At 46.3% G+C, this 16582-nt stretch overlaps 1 protein-coding gene across 2 annotated transcripts in view; it reads right to left on the bottom strand.

Annotated features, from left to right (window-relative positions):
* FNDC1 (fibronectin type III domain containing 1) overlaps positions 1-15750 on the bottom strand; it is a 91856-nt gene extending 76106 nt beyond the window's left edge. For both annotated transcript variants that reach the window (XM_019749556.2, XM_074333768.1), the window contains exon 1: positions 15418-15750. In XM_019749556.2, the coding sequence (XP_019605115.2) occupies positions 15418-15691 (274 nt within the window). In that variant the 5' untranslated portion in view covers positions 15692-15750. The remainder of the gene's footprint in view (positions 1-15417) is intronic.
* Between the last annotated feature and the right edge of the window lie 832 nt (positions 15751-16582).

Raw genomic sequence — 16582 nt, 5'->3', positions numbered from 1 at the left:
GGGTGGTCACGTGACCAGTTCCAGCCAATGATACACATGAGGAAGTTACTGCTGCCACTTCCAGGAAAGCAGTATAAAAGGCCAGGATCCGCTGTCATGTGCTTTTGGCCTTTTATATCTCCCTTCTTTTTTCTCCCTCTGGGATGTCAGCATGATACCTAGAGATGCAGCAGCCATCTTGGAACATGAAGTGACAAGCCTGAGACTGACGACCTGGCCTGGGATGGAAGAATGGAAAAGGGAAGGATCCTGGGTCCCTGAGCACCTCTCAGCTCCCAAGTTCATTGGTGAGTGATCTAAGCAATGCCTTTACCTGTTTAACTACAATTCATCAGATATGATGTTCTCAGCAGCCCAGTCCATTGTTACCTGGTGTCATCATTTCCGGATCCATAAAATCAAGTCACTTTTTCTCTTGATTTCTAAAGGAGAGATGCTTTGTTTTAACTTCAATTTCTTTCTGTGTGTTGCTTCTAAGGGATCCACTCTGGGGCTTTAATTTTGACAATGTCAGTGCTTTATTTGTCAGTATGCCATGGACTTGAATAAGTACATCTGTCCAGAAAAGGATGCAGCCAGAAGTTAGAGCGAACTTCACCGGCAGAGCTGGCAGAATTTGATCATTAAGATTTAAGGTTTTAAAGCTGTTGGCCATTTTATTCAGGAACCAATATAAGCAAAAGCTACTGATCCAGAGAGAAAAAAAAGTCTATTTCCCCATCTAAACCACTCGCTTCCCAGAATGGTTTAGGGAAATGGAATTGGAGGGACTCCATAGATGTATTTATTTATAACAATAAGAAAACAAGGAACTCTAAAGAGAAAATGCATACAGATTGGAAGGGAATCCAGGACTCACGCCTGCAGTTGACCAGCATCAGAGGCCCTTACAAGAAGCCAGTATTTTCCATGTTTTTGTGGGATCTTTTGCACATTCTTTAAATTCAATTCGCAACTGAGAAATACTTTCTTAAAGAATTACATTGTTTGCTGGTCCAGCTTAAACTCAGCCTACTTACAAACTGTTTGACATACCCGCCAAAAAAAAACTCCCTAAAAATTCATTCCTTTTCCCAAAATGTGAAAGTCATTGTCTAACTATGTTAAACACTTGGGTATTACTGTCGCTAAAATTACCACTCATCTTACTCAGCAAGCTCCCTGAAAACTACCGTCAGAAGACAGGCCAAGCAAGTGCTGTGGCGAGGTAGTTATGAAACAGGGTAAACGAGATAGACATGACCGGAAGCCAACCACCACACGGACCCACTGACAATCCAGATTCCTAACGATAATCACTTTTTAAAGTATTTTTTAACGTTGGCAAATTTTTTTAATATTTCAGATAATCACTTATTGGTTATAAATGGCATAGGCAAATCTATTAATGAAGATATTTTTAAAAACACAACATACCTAATGAGCAAACAGTTTAAGTTTTACAGTGGGGCTGTTTGTGATAAAGAAAAATATAGAGAGAAGCAAAGGAGAAGAATGGAAATGAACATCTGTTGTATCTAAGTGCCAGCCATTTTCTTTACTTCCAAACCAGATATTTACGGTGTGTGAGATTCTGAGCTAGGCACTGGGGATCCAGTGGTGATTAAAGAGTTCTACATTATCGTAACTCTCAGCTCTTAAGTCTTCAACCCTCTGTACTGTACTTTGGTATCGCTGCTTTTATAAATGAGGAAACTGAGTCTTAGAGAGTTCAGTGACTCGCCAAGGACATACAGCTAAGTGCCAGTGATCCAATCCAGACCTACCTGACACCACAGACCATGCTCTTTCTTCTATACTTTGTTGCCTCTCAGCTATAATTATCATGAAAAGGGATAAATGCAGGCCTGGAGAGAAATCAGAACCAATGGTATGAAACAGGAAGTCATCAGTGGAAGCTGAGTCCACGGAGATACGTAAGCTCATTGCACTGAAGGAGCTTGTGCAAATGTCAAGAAGACTCCATGTTGCCAAGTCCTCATCTCTTGGTCCTTGACTTACTCTGCTTCCAACAAGAGCTAGGTGCTTCTCCCCCTGGAAGCATCTCTTCTGCTTTCCCCGGCCCCACAGACTTCCAGGACACCATACTCCCTGCTTTCTGTCCCACATCATTGTTCTCCTTTGCTAGAACTCAAAACCTTAGAGTACTTCAGAGCCCAGCCTCTGGCGCTGCCTCTTCTCTGCATTTACTCCCTCTGTCTTCTCTCCCTAAGTTAGCACATCTGGTCCTATGATTGCAAACATCATCCATCTGCTGATGGCTCCCAGATTCGTAACTCCAGCCCTGGCTTTCCTCTGAGCTCCGGTGTGTCTAACTGTCTACTTGACATCTCCAGTGGGACCCAAAGAACACAGGTGTCTGAGGCATGGCTGGGGAGAAGACATGTTAAATCTGCAATATTAGTGATAAAAAGGACAACCAGCAAACAAGTTGCATCGTGGAAGATAAGAGTGGAGAGATTTTCAGGAAGAAGGGAATGTCCCTCAGTGTCAAGTCAAGTAAAGGCCGAGAAGAACTCACTTTTCTCTGCTTATACTAAGGACAGTATCCACCACTATTCAGAGCAAACAAAGCAAACATGCCAACAAAGTTTCTCTCTAAAAATACCAAATTTAATTAGTTCCTTTTCTACAGCTACCCTCAAAGGATTGATATAAGAATAAAATGTGAGAGAAAATCATAAAATACTCAACAAATGTAAGATACAGCAGGAGGAGGAAGGGCCACAGAGGGCTGATGTCACCAATTGAAACGCAATTGAAAGTGACCGGTCTGCTTCCCAGTATCAAGTCTTCCTCCTCACACAGCCAGAGTGGGCTCTGGGCCCTCGTTTTCCTCAATCTTGGGAAATATACTTTGAATTAGAATTTTAAAATCTTGAGAGTTGAAAGGAAATAGGCAATCTGATCCAACTGCTACTCTTCAAACTACCCATCAATTGTGTCTCTAAAATGGTCTTCCATGTTTTCTATAACTAGACAGTTGTACCCAAATTCCAAGTTTCCCCCACCTTCAAAGGTAAACATCTATGAATGTGTTTCTCAGGTGGGGACACAGGTTACTAAACAAGGCCTGCCCTGAAAATATAACTGAATTAATCACAGATATATACAAAAAGCAATGGTCTTCATTCTCCTGGGGAAGCAGTATACTGGCACATGGAAAGAAGAGTAAGAGTGTCAGACATTTACTATCAGCTGAGTGCCACTAAGAATAAATATTGTCAGGGATCAGAAGGGCGTGGAAGGCAAGCCCTCCTCCAGCCAGGGTGATCAGAGAATAAAGTACAGCGTTGGTGGGTTCAAGGAGGCCTTTGCTAGAGATTTCCCCATGTGGGGGAGCTGGCACACTGCTTCCCATGGCTTGAATTCTAAGGTGACCTTTACTCAAGCCCTCACTGTGACTCTAACCCAGCCAACCCTTTACCCCTCAGAGTGCTCTGAATTGCTTCCTCTAATGAAAACTCATTACAATTTCGGTGTATTAATGGACCCTGTGGAACTCATCCCAGAGACCCCAAGTCAAAAACCTCATGTTCTACAAGAGAGACACATACTCGGCTCAGATAATACCCTGTATACCATCTCCCAAACCTCTTCCTCCCTAGGTGTTAGAGTCAAAATGCAGCCATGACGTAGCTGTGAAATAAGACCAGCCCAGGTCTCAGAGAAGTCAATGAGCTTAGTGTTCTCTGCCCCTCCTTTCTCCTCTTTGGCTGTGGCTTGCTTGGATATCTGTAGGTACATATGTGGGTCTGAGTGTTAATAACCATGAGAAGATGCTTCAATTCTTCCAGTCTATCAGAAAATAATAAAAGGAAAGTTTTGGGCAGGGGTCGGGGGGCGGAATTGTTGTATAAAAACAAAGCAGGGCCAGGGCATGTGTTACATAGCAAAAGAGACCTTGGCCACTTTCCACAACATAAAGAATGTCAAAGAGAGTTAGACATTCTCTGGGAGAACGAGGCTGCCTCATCTTATCACCGACAAGTCCCCACTAGTGAATAAAATCTATGTAAAAGAAAGACAGTGGCACATCCCAAATTTTACTGAATAGGAAAAAAAATGTAGATTAAGTCAACATCACAGTGGACCCTCCAGGCTAAGTCCTCAGACAAATTCTGTGGTTTCTCTTGCTGATCTTCTAATTCTACGTGCATCAGTATAAAAATATTCAGAACTGAATACTATATCTGGCAAGTAGAAGTTAATCAGAAAGTACGAGATGATCCTATATTGCTATACTTACCACATTCGATGCCATTGTTTATTGTCCAGACCCTCACCTAGTCACTTGCCAACAGAAGCTCTGAGTTAATTACTTAATGACTTTATGAATGAAGGATCCAGCCAGGCTTGAGCTACGAATCAGGCCCACTGAATGTGCGTAGGACTTTGGAACTCTGGGTTGACAGTTCCACACACATAATACCACATAGTGACTCGTCATCCCACATCTCAACTGCGGCCCCAACGTTGGAAGCTGTGCAAATTCTTCCACCTACTCAAAAGCAATCATGTTGGTATGTGTACCATGTGTGGTGGGTTGAATTGTGTCCCCCTCCCCAAAAGACATGTTGCCCAGGACCTGTGAATGTGATTTGAAAATAGGGTGTTGAAGGTGTAATCCAGTTAAGATGATGTCATGCTTGCTTACGGTTGGCCTGAATCCAGTATGACTGATATCCTTATAAGAAGATACACAGGGAGAAATCCAAATGACAATGGAGACAGATTGGCGTGACGTGTCTACAAGCCAAGGAAGACCAATTGCCAGAAACTACCAGAAGCTAAGAAGAGACAAGGAAGGATTCTTCTCTGGAATCTTCAGAGACAGCATGGCCCTGTCACCGAGGTTTCAGATTTCCGGCCTCTGGAACTGAGAATATTTCTGTTGTTTAAAGCCACCCAGTCTGTGGTCCTTTGTTATGACAGCCCTAGGACACTAGTACATCATGTAAATATAATTCTTCAGTCCAGCTGCAGATTGGACTTCTAACACGAGCCAACGCTCTTCAAAACCCATGTGCTGATTCCAGAGGGCTAGAATGAGAGGGATGCAGGGGACTATCCCACACACACCACCCCCACATATCCTGTTATGTAAGGTCAACATACATGTTTAATGTATATCACATGTAATTGATGCCAAAGAAAGCACATCCAATCATCCATCAAATCTTTACTAAGTATCTACTATTTACAGGCAGCTTTCTAGGCCATGAGGCGACTTCAGTGAACAAATCCCACAAAATGTCCCATCTTTGTGGCGCTTACATTCCAGCAGAGGGAGACAGGCAATTATCAAATATAAAAGTGAAATATATGAACTATCAGGTGGTGATAAAGGTTGTGAAGAAAAATAAAACCGGGATAAGAAGTGCTGAGGGTTAGGGACATGTTAAATGGTGGGGAAGGGTTAGGTACGGCCTCATGAGAAGACGATGTTGCATAAAGAGCCTGAAGACTGTGAGAGATCAACCCATAGATGCTTAAGGAACTTTGTTCAGGCAAAGGGAACAGTGAGTGCAAAGGCACTGGGGCTGGAAAGTGCCTAGCACATTAGAGAACCAGACAGGCGGCCAAGGGGCTGGAGCTGAGAGTGAGGGAGGGCTGGAACGTTCTGTATCTTGACACTGATGGTCACACAGTCTATATACAGGACAGAATTACACACATGCAATGGATTGCACCAACATTGGCTGCCTGCCTGGGATACTGCATTATCGCCATGCAAAAGGTCACCTTTGGGAGAAATCGGATGGAAGGCACATGGTATCTTTACATTATTTTTTACAATTGCATGTGAATCTTCAACTACCTCAAAATAAAAACTTTTAGGGGCGGCCGGATGACTCAGCTGGTTAGAGCGAGCTCTGAACAACAGGATTGACGGTTCGATTCCCACATGGACCAGTGAGCTGCTCCCTCCACAACTAGATTGAAGACAATGAGTTGCCACTGAGCTGTAGCTGAGCTTCCAGACAGGTGGCCGGATGGCTCAGTTGGTTAGAGCGCGAGCTCTCAACAACAAGGTTGCCGGTTCAATTTCCGCATGGGATGGTGAGCTGCACCCCTGCAACTAAAGATTGAAAACGGCAACTGAACTTGGAGCTGAGCTGCGCCCTCCACAACTAGACTGAAGGACAATGACTTGGAGCTGATGGGCCCTGGAAAAACATACTGTTCTCCAATATTCCCCAATTTTAAAAAAACAACTTTGAAAACCATTTTTAAAATAGTCTTTTGTGCCTATGGTGAAGTTCAAGGTCCTGACACTTACGACGGGGGAAAATGAATACACTTGCGGGGAAGCCTGATAAATAATCACTTCGAGCATCTTTGAATCTGAACCACAGTAAACACACCCAACCAACTGGCTTCTGTGGGAAAGGCACACCTCAGCTTTCCACTTCCTGCGTGGAAGCACCAGTGTGATGACTACACTACATGGCCGTGCCATCACTGGTCTGGGGAGGTTGGATTTCATTGTATAAAACATATGAGGATGAGGCAGCACCACCCATGAGACCATGCCACCAGGGAGCTTTCCCTCCATCGCCCAAAGGACCCGCCTGCCGTCCACAGCAGCCCCTGGCCTGGTCCATCTGTGAGAGTGCAGCTCACAGCGACCCGCCTGCCCAGCTGCCTGCACCTGGCCCGGCAGAGGTCACTTCTCCCAAGGTCCTAGGAGGCCACAGCTGACCACTCAGGGTCTCTGGCCTCTTTCGCCCTGCCCAGCCCTGGGGGTTCTGACAGCAGGTGAGTGTCAGTGGGATTTCATCTCCAGATGAACGTGGTGTCATCTCAGATTAGGAGCGATGGATACACACCTTGATCAGGGTCTTTACTACAATACTAACTAGCTGCAGCCATAGCTCTGGTGCTTCGGGGACCCACTGCCCACCTTCTCCCAAGAACAGCCCCGGCTCATCCACAATCTGGGTCTGCTGGCTCTAACCAGCTTTCTGGCCACGACGAAACAGCTTCTGACCCTGAAAGGAGTCAGGTGAACTTCAGAGTGGAGCGTCACTATGTAGTCTGTAGAAGCCTACATGAATCATGTCCCTTGCTTTCCTCTTTAATGCAGGTGACTTACCACCACTGCCCCCTCCCCACTGCGAACTCCTAAAATTACTCACACAGGGTCTTTTCCTTAGAAACCACACCCTTGACCCCAAAACCTTCTCCACTACTCAGTACTCCTACCTTAACTATGAAGTCTGCCAATCTGCCCACATGTGAGTGAGACTCACGGTACTCTGGAACCCACTCCAAAACAGGATTGTTCTAGAACACATAAGCCATTTCAGATAGGACCGAAGGGAAAGACAGTAGGTAGGACCTGCCAGCTTGGTCTATATTGTAATGAAGAAACCCCCATGGCCCGAAATAAATAAGCAGATATAGGAGAACCCTCAAGTGTAATGAGCAGAAGCATCAACTGCCCCCTCTGGTCTGACCCCAGCGCTGTCCTCCACTCAGCTGCCCACGATGCAACCTCCACTGACCCAGCGATGTGATGCACTGCAGACACTCCACCAATGGCCAGGCTCACTTTGGATTACGGTCAAACTCCAGGACTCCCTGAGCTGGCTGCTGCTGACTCCTCTAACCCCGAATGCCACCGTTCCCCCAGGGGGCCACTCTGCAGGAGCCACCCAGACACTCATGCTTCCTCAAATGTGTCATGCAACATCTTGCCTCTGTGCCTTCACACGTGCAGCATGGTCTGTTCTCCCCCTGAAATGCCCTTCCTTGTCTCCCTTCTTTAAGTAATGCCTGCTGTCCAACCCCAGGTGAAATATGGTTGTCCTGGACCTTCTGGTCTGATTCTCCCCAGGACTGTCCTAACACGCACCACACGCTGGTATCCTCTCCCCCACCCTCCGCCCCTGCCTGTGTACACGCTCACAGAGAGACTGGTCTTTGCTCCCCTGCATCTGTCAAGTATTAACACTTGCTAACTAACCGAACAAAAGAATGCACCGCTTTCAAACAGAGACTCACACAAAGTTAGAGCTGGAGGGGCCCTTAGCTGCACCTATAGCCCAATCTCCCCCTTTTGCAGATGAGAACTCTGTAGCCTGAAGGGTCACACAGTGCAAACTAGCAGCTGGGTCAGGATGAGAAAAGAGAATGAAGAGATGGGACACTATAAAATAATCCCAAAAAACAAATTCCAGCATTTAAATGACACGTTTCTTCTGAGAAATTCAAAGCACTTTAGCACTATTAATATTACAGTCTCGGGACTGCCGGGTGGCTCAGGTGGTTGGAGCGCCATGCTTCTAACCCCAAGGTCGCTGGTTTGATTCCCTCATGCGCCAGTGAGCTGCGCCCTCTACAGCTAAGATTGTGAACAATGGTTCTCCCTGGAGCTGGGCTGCCATGAGCAGCCAGAGGTTGACATGGGCTACCGTGTGCTGCCAAGAGTGGCCGCTGGCCAGCGTGAGTACCCATCAGCCATCATGAGCAGCCAGCAGCCAGTGAGAGCTGCCATGAGCTGCTGTGAGTGGCCAACCGACAACCAACCGGCGACGGGCTGCCTCAGCCAGGGGGAGCACAAGGCTCATAATACCAGCATGGGCCAGGGAGCTGTGTCCTACACGACTAGACTGAGAAACAACGCCTTGAACTGGAGTTGGGGGGGGTGAGGCGGAAGAGGGGGAAAAATATTACAGTCTTTCCACTTCTATGAGAGGTAGGGGTCTGTCAACCCCATAGATTAGCAAATAATGTTTCTTAAATTCTGGCAGCATTCTGGTTAAAATACAAGGCTGACAGGTTCAGAATTGTGAATTCCATCATGAGGATCAAAGAGGCATCAAAGATGCACAGAGAACCAGTGTATTAAATGCTGTATTAAATGTTGAAGGGTTTCTGTAACAAACTAAGCCCACGGCACTGGCCTCAAAGGCAAGATTTCCCATGACCCACGAAGTAAAGGGCACTTCCCCCAATGATTTTGCTTATTATAACCAAACGCCAATATATTCTGTATCAGGGCGTAGGGTCGACTGCAACTTCATCTTAAATTAAGCCCTGCTCGAATTCAACACGCTTCGGGGTGTGATAGAATCATTCTCAACAGCCAACAGCAATGTAACAAGAGTGCAGACTTAGAACGGGGTCCTGAGCAAATCAGAGTTAGCAGTGCCAGCTCCCACCCCAGCCTACAGCAGAAAACAAGGGAACTCAAAGAAACGCCCAAACCAACAGGAGCCAAGCAAGTCTGCTGAAAGAGCGTGGGATTTGGATACAGAAGACTGGGGTCCAAATCCTGGGACTACCGCATACTAGATTACTGACTGTGGGAAAACCAGGTAAGCCCTCTGAACCCAGTTCCCTTGTGGTAAAGTGAGAACATTACCAACTTCACACGGTTGCTGTGAAAATTAAATGAAATAATATACGGGGAAATGGTCAACTCCGTGGCACTTTTAACTGCCAGTTATTATTAAAAAGAAATTAAAATGCACACCTAAGAACTTCTCCTAAAGATAACAAAGGTTAGGTAAATTGTATAATACTTTACAGATTATGATGATGTTACAATGTAATAATTTCCTCCACATATAGTAGCAGACCACACCTAGTAGGAAAATGTAAATAATCAACATTAACATCTCTCCAGGTGTTTTGCTACACTTAGAGACCTGCCTTACAATTTGCAATACTCCCCCTGGATACAGAAAGAATCCATTGAGGGTGGAGAGGAGATACTGAGAAAGACCCGTTGATCGAAACTGGCATTTGATGCTCAGGAGACAGTTACCACCTGTCAGGTGTCGCTTGTCCTCCGCTCTGCTCTTCCGGCTGCTGCAGTTTTGGAGGAACCCGCTAAATACAGGGCGGCTCACCACAGCTTTAGGTTTAGGCTTCAAATTCTTTCTCTCATCTATGGTCAGCTGGAATTACTAACGTGCAGTCATTTCTACACTAAATGAGTGATTTGTGCTGCCCAACTTAATAGCTGAAGGAAGCTCTAGTGAGTCGCAACATTGAAAAAAGGCAAACACTAACGGAATACCAAAGCAGATAACTGAACGTCTGTCCTAATTCTCTTAATCTCTATAAAGCCTCAGCTCGTGGGGCGGAAACCTAAAGGGCCCTCGGGCAGTGGAAACGCCTCCGGAAGGCCAGGAGCGCCCTCTATAGGACGCGGGGCGCAAGCGCTGCCGCCCTCCGGGCCAGGAACTGGAAGAAAAATGTGTCTTCCACATGACATCATCTAATATTCAGTTGTACAAAAATTCCATAGTCAAAATTTCTCAATTTTAACCATCTGGTCCATACTGGAGAACATTCCTTAATTAAATAGCAATAACACAATTCCCAAAATTGAATTAAATCCATATTCTTTGTAACAAAGACAAGGAGAACTTCTAGAAGGAAAAGAGGATGTATAACCAACACCTACCTGATTCCAAATGCCCTAATACGTGTCTACTAAAATTGGTAAAAGAAACAATGAAACAATGTGCATCCCTGCCCCCAGCTACCCAGCTCTTCCCAAAGGCACCCAAGATTTCAGTTGCGGATATATTCTAACATAAATATTCTATGGATTAACAAGTAAACACATAGACATATATATTCCTTTCTCCTTTATTTTTATACCTTAAGTACTTACCTCTATATTTTCTAACTGAAATAAAAGATCCTGATAAGAGGTTTAACTATAACTCAAGAAATACCTAAGTTTCAGAGGAAACGATGCAAAGAAGTCCTCTCCTCAACCAGCGAAGTGCGATGGGGCCCTTCCTGAAATGTTTGCTTCTAGTCTCCCCACAACCCCACCTCACCCCTTGTAATAGCAAAATAATGGCCCCCGAAGATGTGCACGTCCTAATCTCTGTAACCTATGGATATGTGACCTCACACAGCAAGAGGGACTGTGCAGACGTGATTCAATTGAGGGTCTGGAGATGGGGAGATGATCCTGGATTATCCTGTGGGTCCAATGTAATCGCAGGGGTCCTTGTAGGTGAAAGAGCAGACAGGAGGGCAACATGTGGGCAGAAGTGGAGTGACGTGACCATTGAAAGCGGCAATGAGTAGAGGAATGTGGGCGCCTCCAGAGCCTGCAGAAGGAACACAGCCCTTGATTTTAGCCCACTGAGACCCATTTTGAACTTCTGACCTCCAGGACTATGAAATAATAAATTGGTTTTGTTTTAAGCCACTAAATTTGTAGCAATTTGTTACAACAGCAATAGGAAACTAATGCACCCCTCCACACCTCACCCCTCCCCCTGCCTGTTTTCAGGGAAAGGGCCTTTATGACTTACATAGGGATATGAATGGTCTTGGTGAGATGTATTGATAATGCTCTGAAACTGTCTGGTGATAATTTTCCAGGGACATGAACTGTTACTCAGCAATTCTATCACAACAGCTAATTCCATAGTTATTAACTGTATGTTCAGCTGATGAATAAAACAGTTCTTTCATCTGGGTGGACTCCAAAGCACAAGGTAAAAGGAAAGGGTATATTCACCCCTTCCTGTCAAAGAGAACAGAAGTAGGAGGGAAAAACCTACAAAGCTGGAGGTAGTTTGGGTCACAGGAAAGCCCTTGAGGGCTTCTAGAGATGGAAGGAATTCATCCATTCAATTGGTCTAGTTGAGACTGTCTGGCCCAAGGCCATACAGGGTGAATGACAGCACTGAGATTCCAACCCAGGCTTCTTCAAGTTGAAACTACTTCCCTTGTATAAGCCAGTGGCTATCGAACTTTCTGTTCTCCAGATGCCTTTCTACTCTTAAATTAATGAGGATCTCACAGAGGTTGTTAACGTGGGTTTTATCAATCAATAACTACTGACCAGAAATTAAAATTAGGAAGAGGTTAAACTATGTATTAATTAATTCATTTAAAAATAGCAATAATAAACCATTACATGTTGACATAAAAAAACTGTATTTTATGAAAAATAACTGTTTTCTAAGACAAAAAAGAAATAGAAGAATGGCCTTGTTTTGCATTTTGGAAAATCTCTTTACTAGAAGACAGCAGGATCTCCCATCAGCTTATGGCTTCAGTCTACTGCAGTATATTGTTTTGGTTGAAGTACCTGAATAAAATTCAGCCTCACACAGATAGTTGGAAAAGTATTTTAACAGCCTTATGGATAATTTTGGAAAATCTCTGCTACTACACCAAAACTCATCAAGTAGCAGTTTTTTAAAGGTTAGTTGCAATGTAGAATCTGGAACCATATAAGGAACTTTTTACATATTGTTACATTAAAAAGTCCACTGGGCTCCCTTGCACATTGGATGGATCTTTGAGCCAGACAAGATTTTGTAACACTGCACTTGGATTTCTTGGTTCACATGGTTATGCAGATCTAAGTGGTGACATGTTTTATAACACAATATTTAAAAATCACATTCATTTATATCACCATTGATCTTGTTAGAAAAGTTTTTAAGTATTGGAAAGCTTTCAAACTCACAATATTGGAGGTAACATGGCAAATTTTAAATTTTCACTTAAAAGCTCAAATTTTATCACTGGCAACACATACTAGCAGTTACGTCACTAGAAATGACAGGCCCCCTTTGTTCATTTTTGAGAAGTTGTCTGCCAAATATCCACGTTAGAATAACTGCTTTGTCTGTAGTCATTCTTTCCGGTAAATATGGTGTTCTTGGGAAAAAGCAACTAGTTCAGCTCAGAACTCAAACTGTCACACAAGTGCTTTTCCTCAGGATTACCACTGAACTTGAGGGGTAAGCAGAAATGCTTTGTGTGTGTTTCCCATTTCTTCACACAGAATATTAAAAAGACATGATTTCAATGGCAGAGATTTGGTAAAATTAGTAATTTTTACTGTCACACCAAGGACATTCTTAATTGAAACCGGCACATCTTTTCTTAACTTCAAAGGCTGAAAAATGCAATGACTACCAGTTCATTGTGGTGCCAATGACTTGATTCATGCTAAAGCACCAGAAGTTTTACCCACAAAGCTTTCGCACCTTTGCTGCAAATGTCAACACGGTGAAAAAGGTAGATGATATCTTAGTATTACTTTGAAAGTAGTTTGACCTTGCAGATTCCCTGAAAAGGTCTTTAAGCTTTACAGAAAAAAATTAAATCACCCATAGCTACCCTAAGTTAGTGGCTATAAATGTATATGAGTATGTGTGTCCCCATATCTTTTCAGAAAAATGTCTCCTATCAGACTGGCAAGTGCCATCATAATTTTAATGGTTGCATAGTAGTTTATTGTAGGGATGAATGGGGGGGGGGAATCACTCACTTATTTTGTTTTATGTTTTAACTGACCATGAAGTGGAAGGGTTTATTTGGATCTTCAGCACACCCTGTAAATCACCTCTATTTTCAGGAAAGTCCCTCTGAGCTGCAGTGGCCTTCCACTATTAATGTGGCTCCAAGTGATTTCATTACAGGGATTCTGGCCCCAAAGGTTTGGGGGACAGGGCAGGGCCTGATTCAAGCAGCTTGCTGGGTGCGTGCATTAATTCAGCCAGAGACGCAGCAGTGTCCTTGGCCTTGCTGTGAGACCCAGAACACAAGTCTGGAATGGTGATGGCAGCTACCGTATGTACCGCAAGACAGATAGGAAGCCTGTGGGGAAGCAGATGAAATAAATTATGTGCCCCATGATTTCTTTCCCAGCATGGGGAGCTATCCACAGGTGACATCTATTTCTTCCTTCTATTATTTCATCTAAATGCGGTAGATATTTGTTTCAAAATGTGCTTGTCCCCTTTGTCCATTTCTAGTCTGGTCATCATTTTACTGCAGATCCCACATCAACACACTAGAAAGAAGTGCCAGCAAGAGTTTCAGCTCCAACATTCCACAGCTCAGTGATGTGCAGAGCAGAAGGCCAGAGGAGAAACAGAAGGCTTCCAGGAGATACCACAAACAACCCTGCCTGCAAACGCGCTCACAGGAGCCTGCAGGCAGGTGGCAGTGGAATCTAACAGGAATAAAGCTGCAATCATCATGAAGTCAATTTAGCATTGGTCCCATTTCAGTCCGTTTTGTTTTTTTTAAAACAAAAACTCTTTCAACATTCAGAAGATTTTAGTTTAGAAAAAAAAAAAAAGGCACGGGCTGTAAGTGGGGAAGTTGAAAGGTTTTAAAATAGTTTTATTCTTGTTGATGACTGTACAAAAAATTCAGTGACTATTTTCCTAGAGATCACTAACAGAGCGGAAAAAAACGTACAACTGGCACTGCCTTTTATGAAAAAGTGGCATTTGGCATCTCAGCCCTTGGTGCGAACCTGAAGCAAGCATTACACGTGATGTACCCACCAAAAAGAATCACAAGGCAATGGGACCCCTAACTTTCCCCCTTTTTCTTGTAGTAAGAGGGCAACAGAGACACTGAGTAGCATCAGAAAGCAAGTAGCTTTCATTGGAATTGCATCTGAATTTTTATAACCCGGCTGAGAGTGAACATCAACAAAAATGTCGACTTGGACTCCTGCAAACCGATGACATAAATAAAAGCCACACAGTTTCAAGTGTGAAAATGCCTGCACAGGAAGTGGGAACAAGGGCCACCAAAGGCTTAAGGATAAAAAAAGTCCACCACAAACTTGTCTCTCTCTGCGGGAGCCTTACAAGAAATCTGACAAAAGCACACTGGCATTTTTCTGAAAAGCGTTGCTTCCATTTCAGCCCCAAAGAAAACATCCACCCATCTCCAGCCTCAGCCTTTGGGGGAAGGGTGAGCTTCTCCCGAACCGACTTTCCCACTTCCCTCTCTCTCCTCCCAAGACAAACGTCTTCTCCCAGCTCCAAAGTTCCCACCAGGATGCGCGGTCTCCATAAGAGCACGGCTTCTCCTTGGGCGCCAAGGTCCCAGCCTCCCCGCGGCAGCTCACAGCCTTTCCCCGCACACTTCTAAAGCAGTCCTGCCTCGCAGCCTCCGACAGGCATCTCTGCCGTAGGGCAGGTGAGCTGGAGGAAAGAAGGCTGTCCTCGGGGAAATTCTGGGCAAAGGAAAGAACCACCCCACCCCCACCTCAACGCCAAGAGGTCGTTTTGCTTTTCCTCACCCCACACCCACCCACCCACCCTCCGCCTGAATGTCCCCGGCAAGTTAGACTGCTCTAGTCTCCCGACTCCCGAGCGTTCGATGTCAAAGTTGAAACTAAGGGCACTGCGTCCCCTGGAGCAGACGATGTCCCCGTTCCCTCCTCCCGCGCACGGGGCTCCAAGTGCCCAGATCCCGCGTCCCCAGCTGCCCCTCTGCGCCCTATCCACGAGCGATGAGGACGCCCAGGTTAGTGACACGACACGCAGCCAGCACAAAGCGGGGCGGCGGTCCCCGGAGCGACAGACGGGGTGGGTGGTGCATGAAGGTGGACAGAGAACAGGTGAGGAGGCACGGAGAGCCCGGCAGCCCACCCCGGGCTGCGCGTACCTGGAGCCCCGGCTGAGTAGACGACCGGCAGCAGCGCGGCCAGGAGCAGCAGCGTCGCCCAGGGCAGAGAGCGCCGCGCGCGTGGGGGCGCCCCGGCCTCGGGCGCCATCGCCAGCTGGGGTGCTCGCAGGGCTGGGCTGGGCGGCTGACGGTTGGGTACTGGGCCGGAGTCGGGGAGCGCAGAGGCGCCGCCGTCGGGTCCCCGCCGTCCGTGTAGGTTTCTGCGCTCTGCGCTGTGCCCGCCGCACCCGGGCCCCGCGCGGATAGCTCCCATACCGCGCACCCGCTGCCGCGCTCCACACTGAGGCTGCCCGCCACCCGCCGCGCCTTTTAGCCGCGCGTGGGCGCCCCCTACCGGCGGCGGGGCGGTGGGGGAGGCGGGGGCAGTGGGGACCGCAGCCGGGACTTAGGGTGGCCGAGCACCCCGGAACCCCGTTTGGCGTTTCTGAAAATTCGGTGATTCGCGTGCTGGATGAAGTGGCCAGGGAAGTTCCTTCCATTGTCGAACCTCTCTCGTTTTCTGGTTCGGAAATGGCCCATCGCGTCCGGTCTCTGCCAAGCCCATGAATGCCGTATGTCCCCGTAAATGAAAACCTCTGGTTTCAACGTTGGGGACCGAGGCCAGCCCCCTTCACCTCCATCTGCACTTTGCGGTCGTTCCTGCGATGCACTCCGGCCCAGCACCCAGGAGAGGGGGGTTGTCCTTAGCCTCTGCTACTCCAGCTGTCACGTCTGTGGAGCACATGAACTAGATTCGACCGAAGCCGTCTAAACGAGGAGCCCAGACCCAAGACTTGGCTGGCCCTGCTTCCCTCAATTTCTACGTTAACACTGCCTACGGTCTCCCTATTCCGGACTCCCACCTGTTTGTGGTCAGCTCCGGGCCTTGGCAGCCTCCGGCCCCTCCAAGTGGCCTGGGAGCGCCCCTAGAGGCGATCAGGAAGCCTGCGCCAGGCGGGCCCGCGTTCTGGGCCCTACGTGCTGCAATCTGCCCAGCAGTTTCTTCGCAGATCGGATCTGGGCTGAAGCCAACAATCTCACCTTGTGTCAGCTCTCCATTGTGACAACCCAAAACTTGAGCAGATTTGTGTCATTCGGCAGAGAGGAAAAGATTGTTAAATGAATTGTAGACTGATGAAACTGAAATACAGCAACTCTAGAGTTT

Source organism: Rhinolophus sinicus, linkage group LG05 (assembly GCF_036562045.2).
Source record: "Rhinolophus sinicus isolate RSC01 linkage group LG05, ASM3656204v1, whole genome shotgun sequence".
Classification (NCBI taxonomy): Eukaryota; Metazoa; Chordata; class Mammalia; order Chiroptera; family Rhinolophidae; genus Rhinolophus; species Rhinolophus sinicus.
The sequence above is the reverse complement of the archived record's forward strand: the minus strand, read 5'-3'. Positions and strand labels throughout refer to the sequence as shown.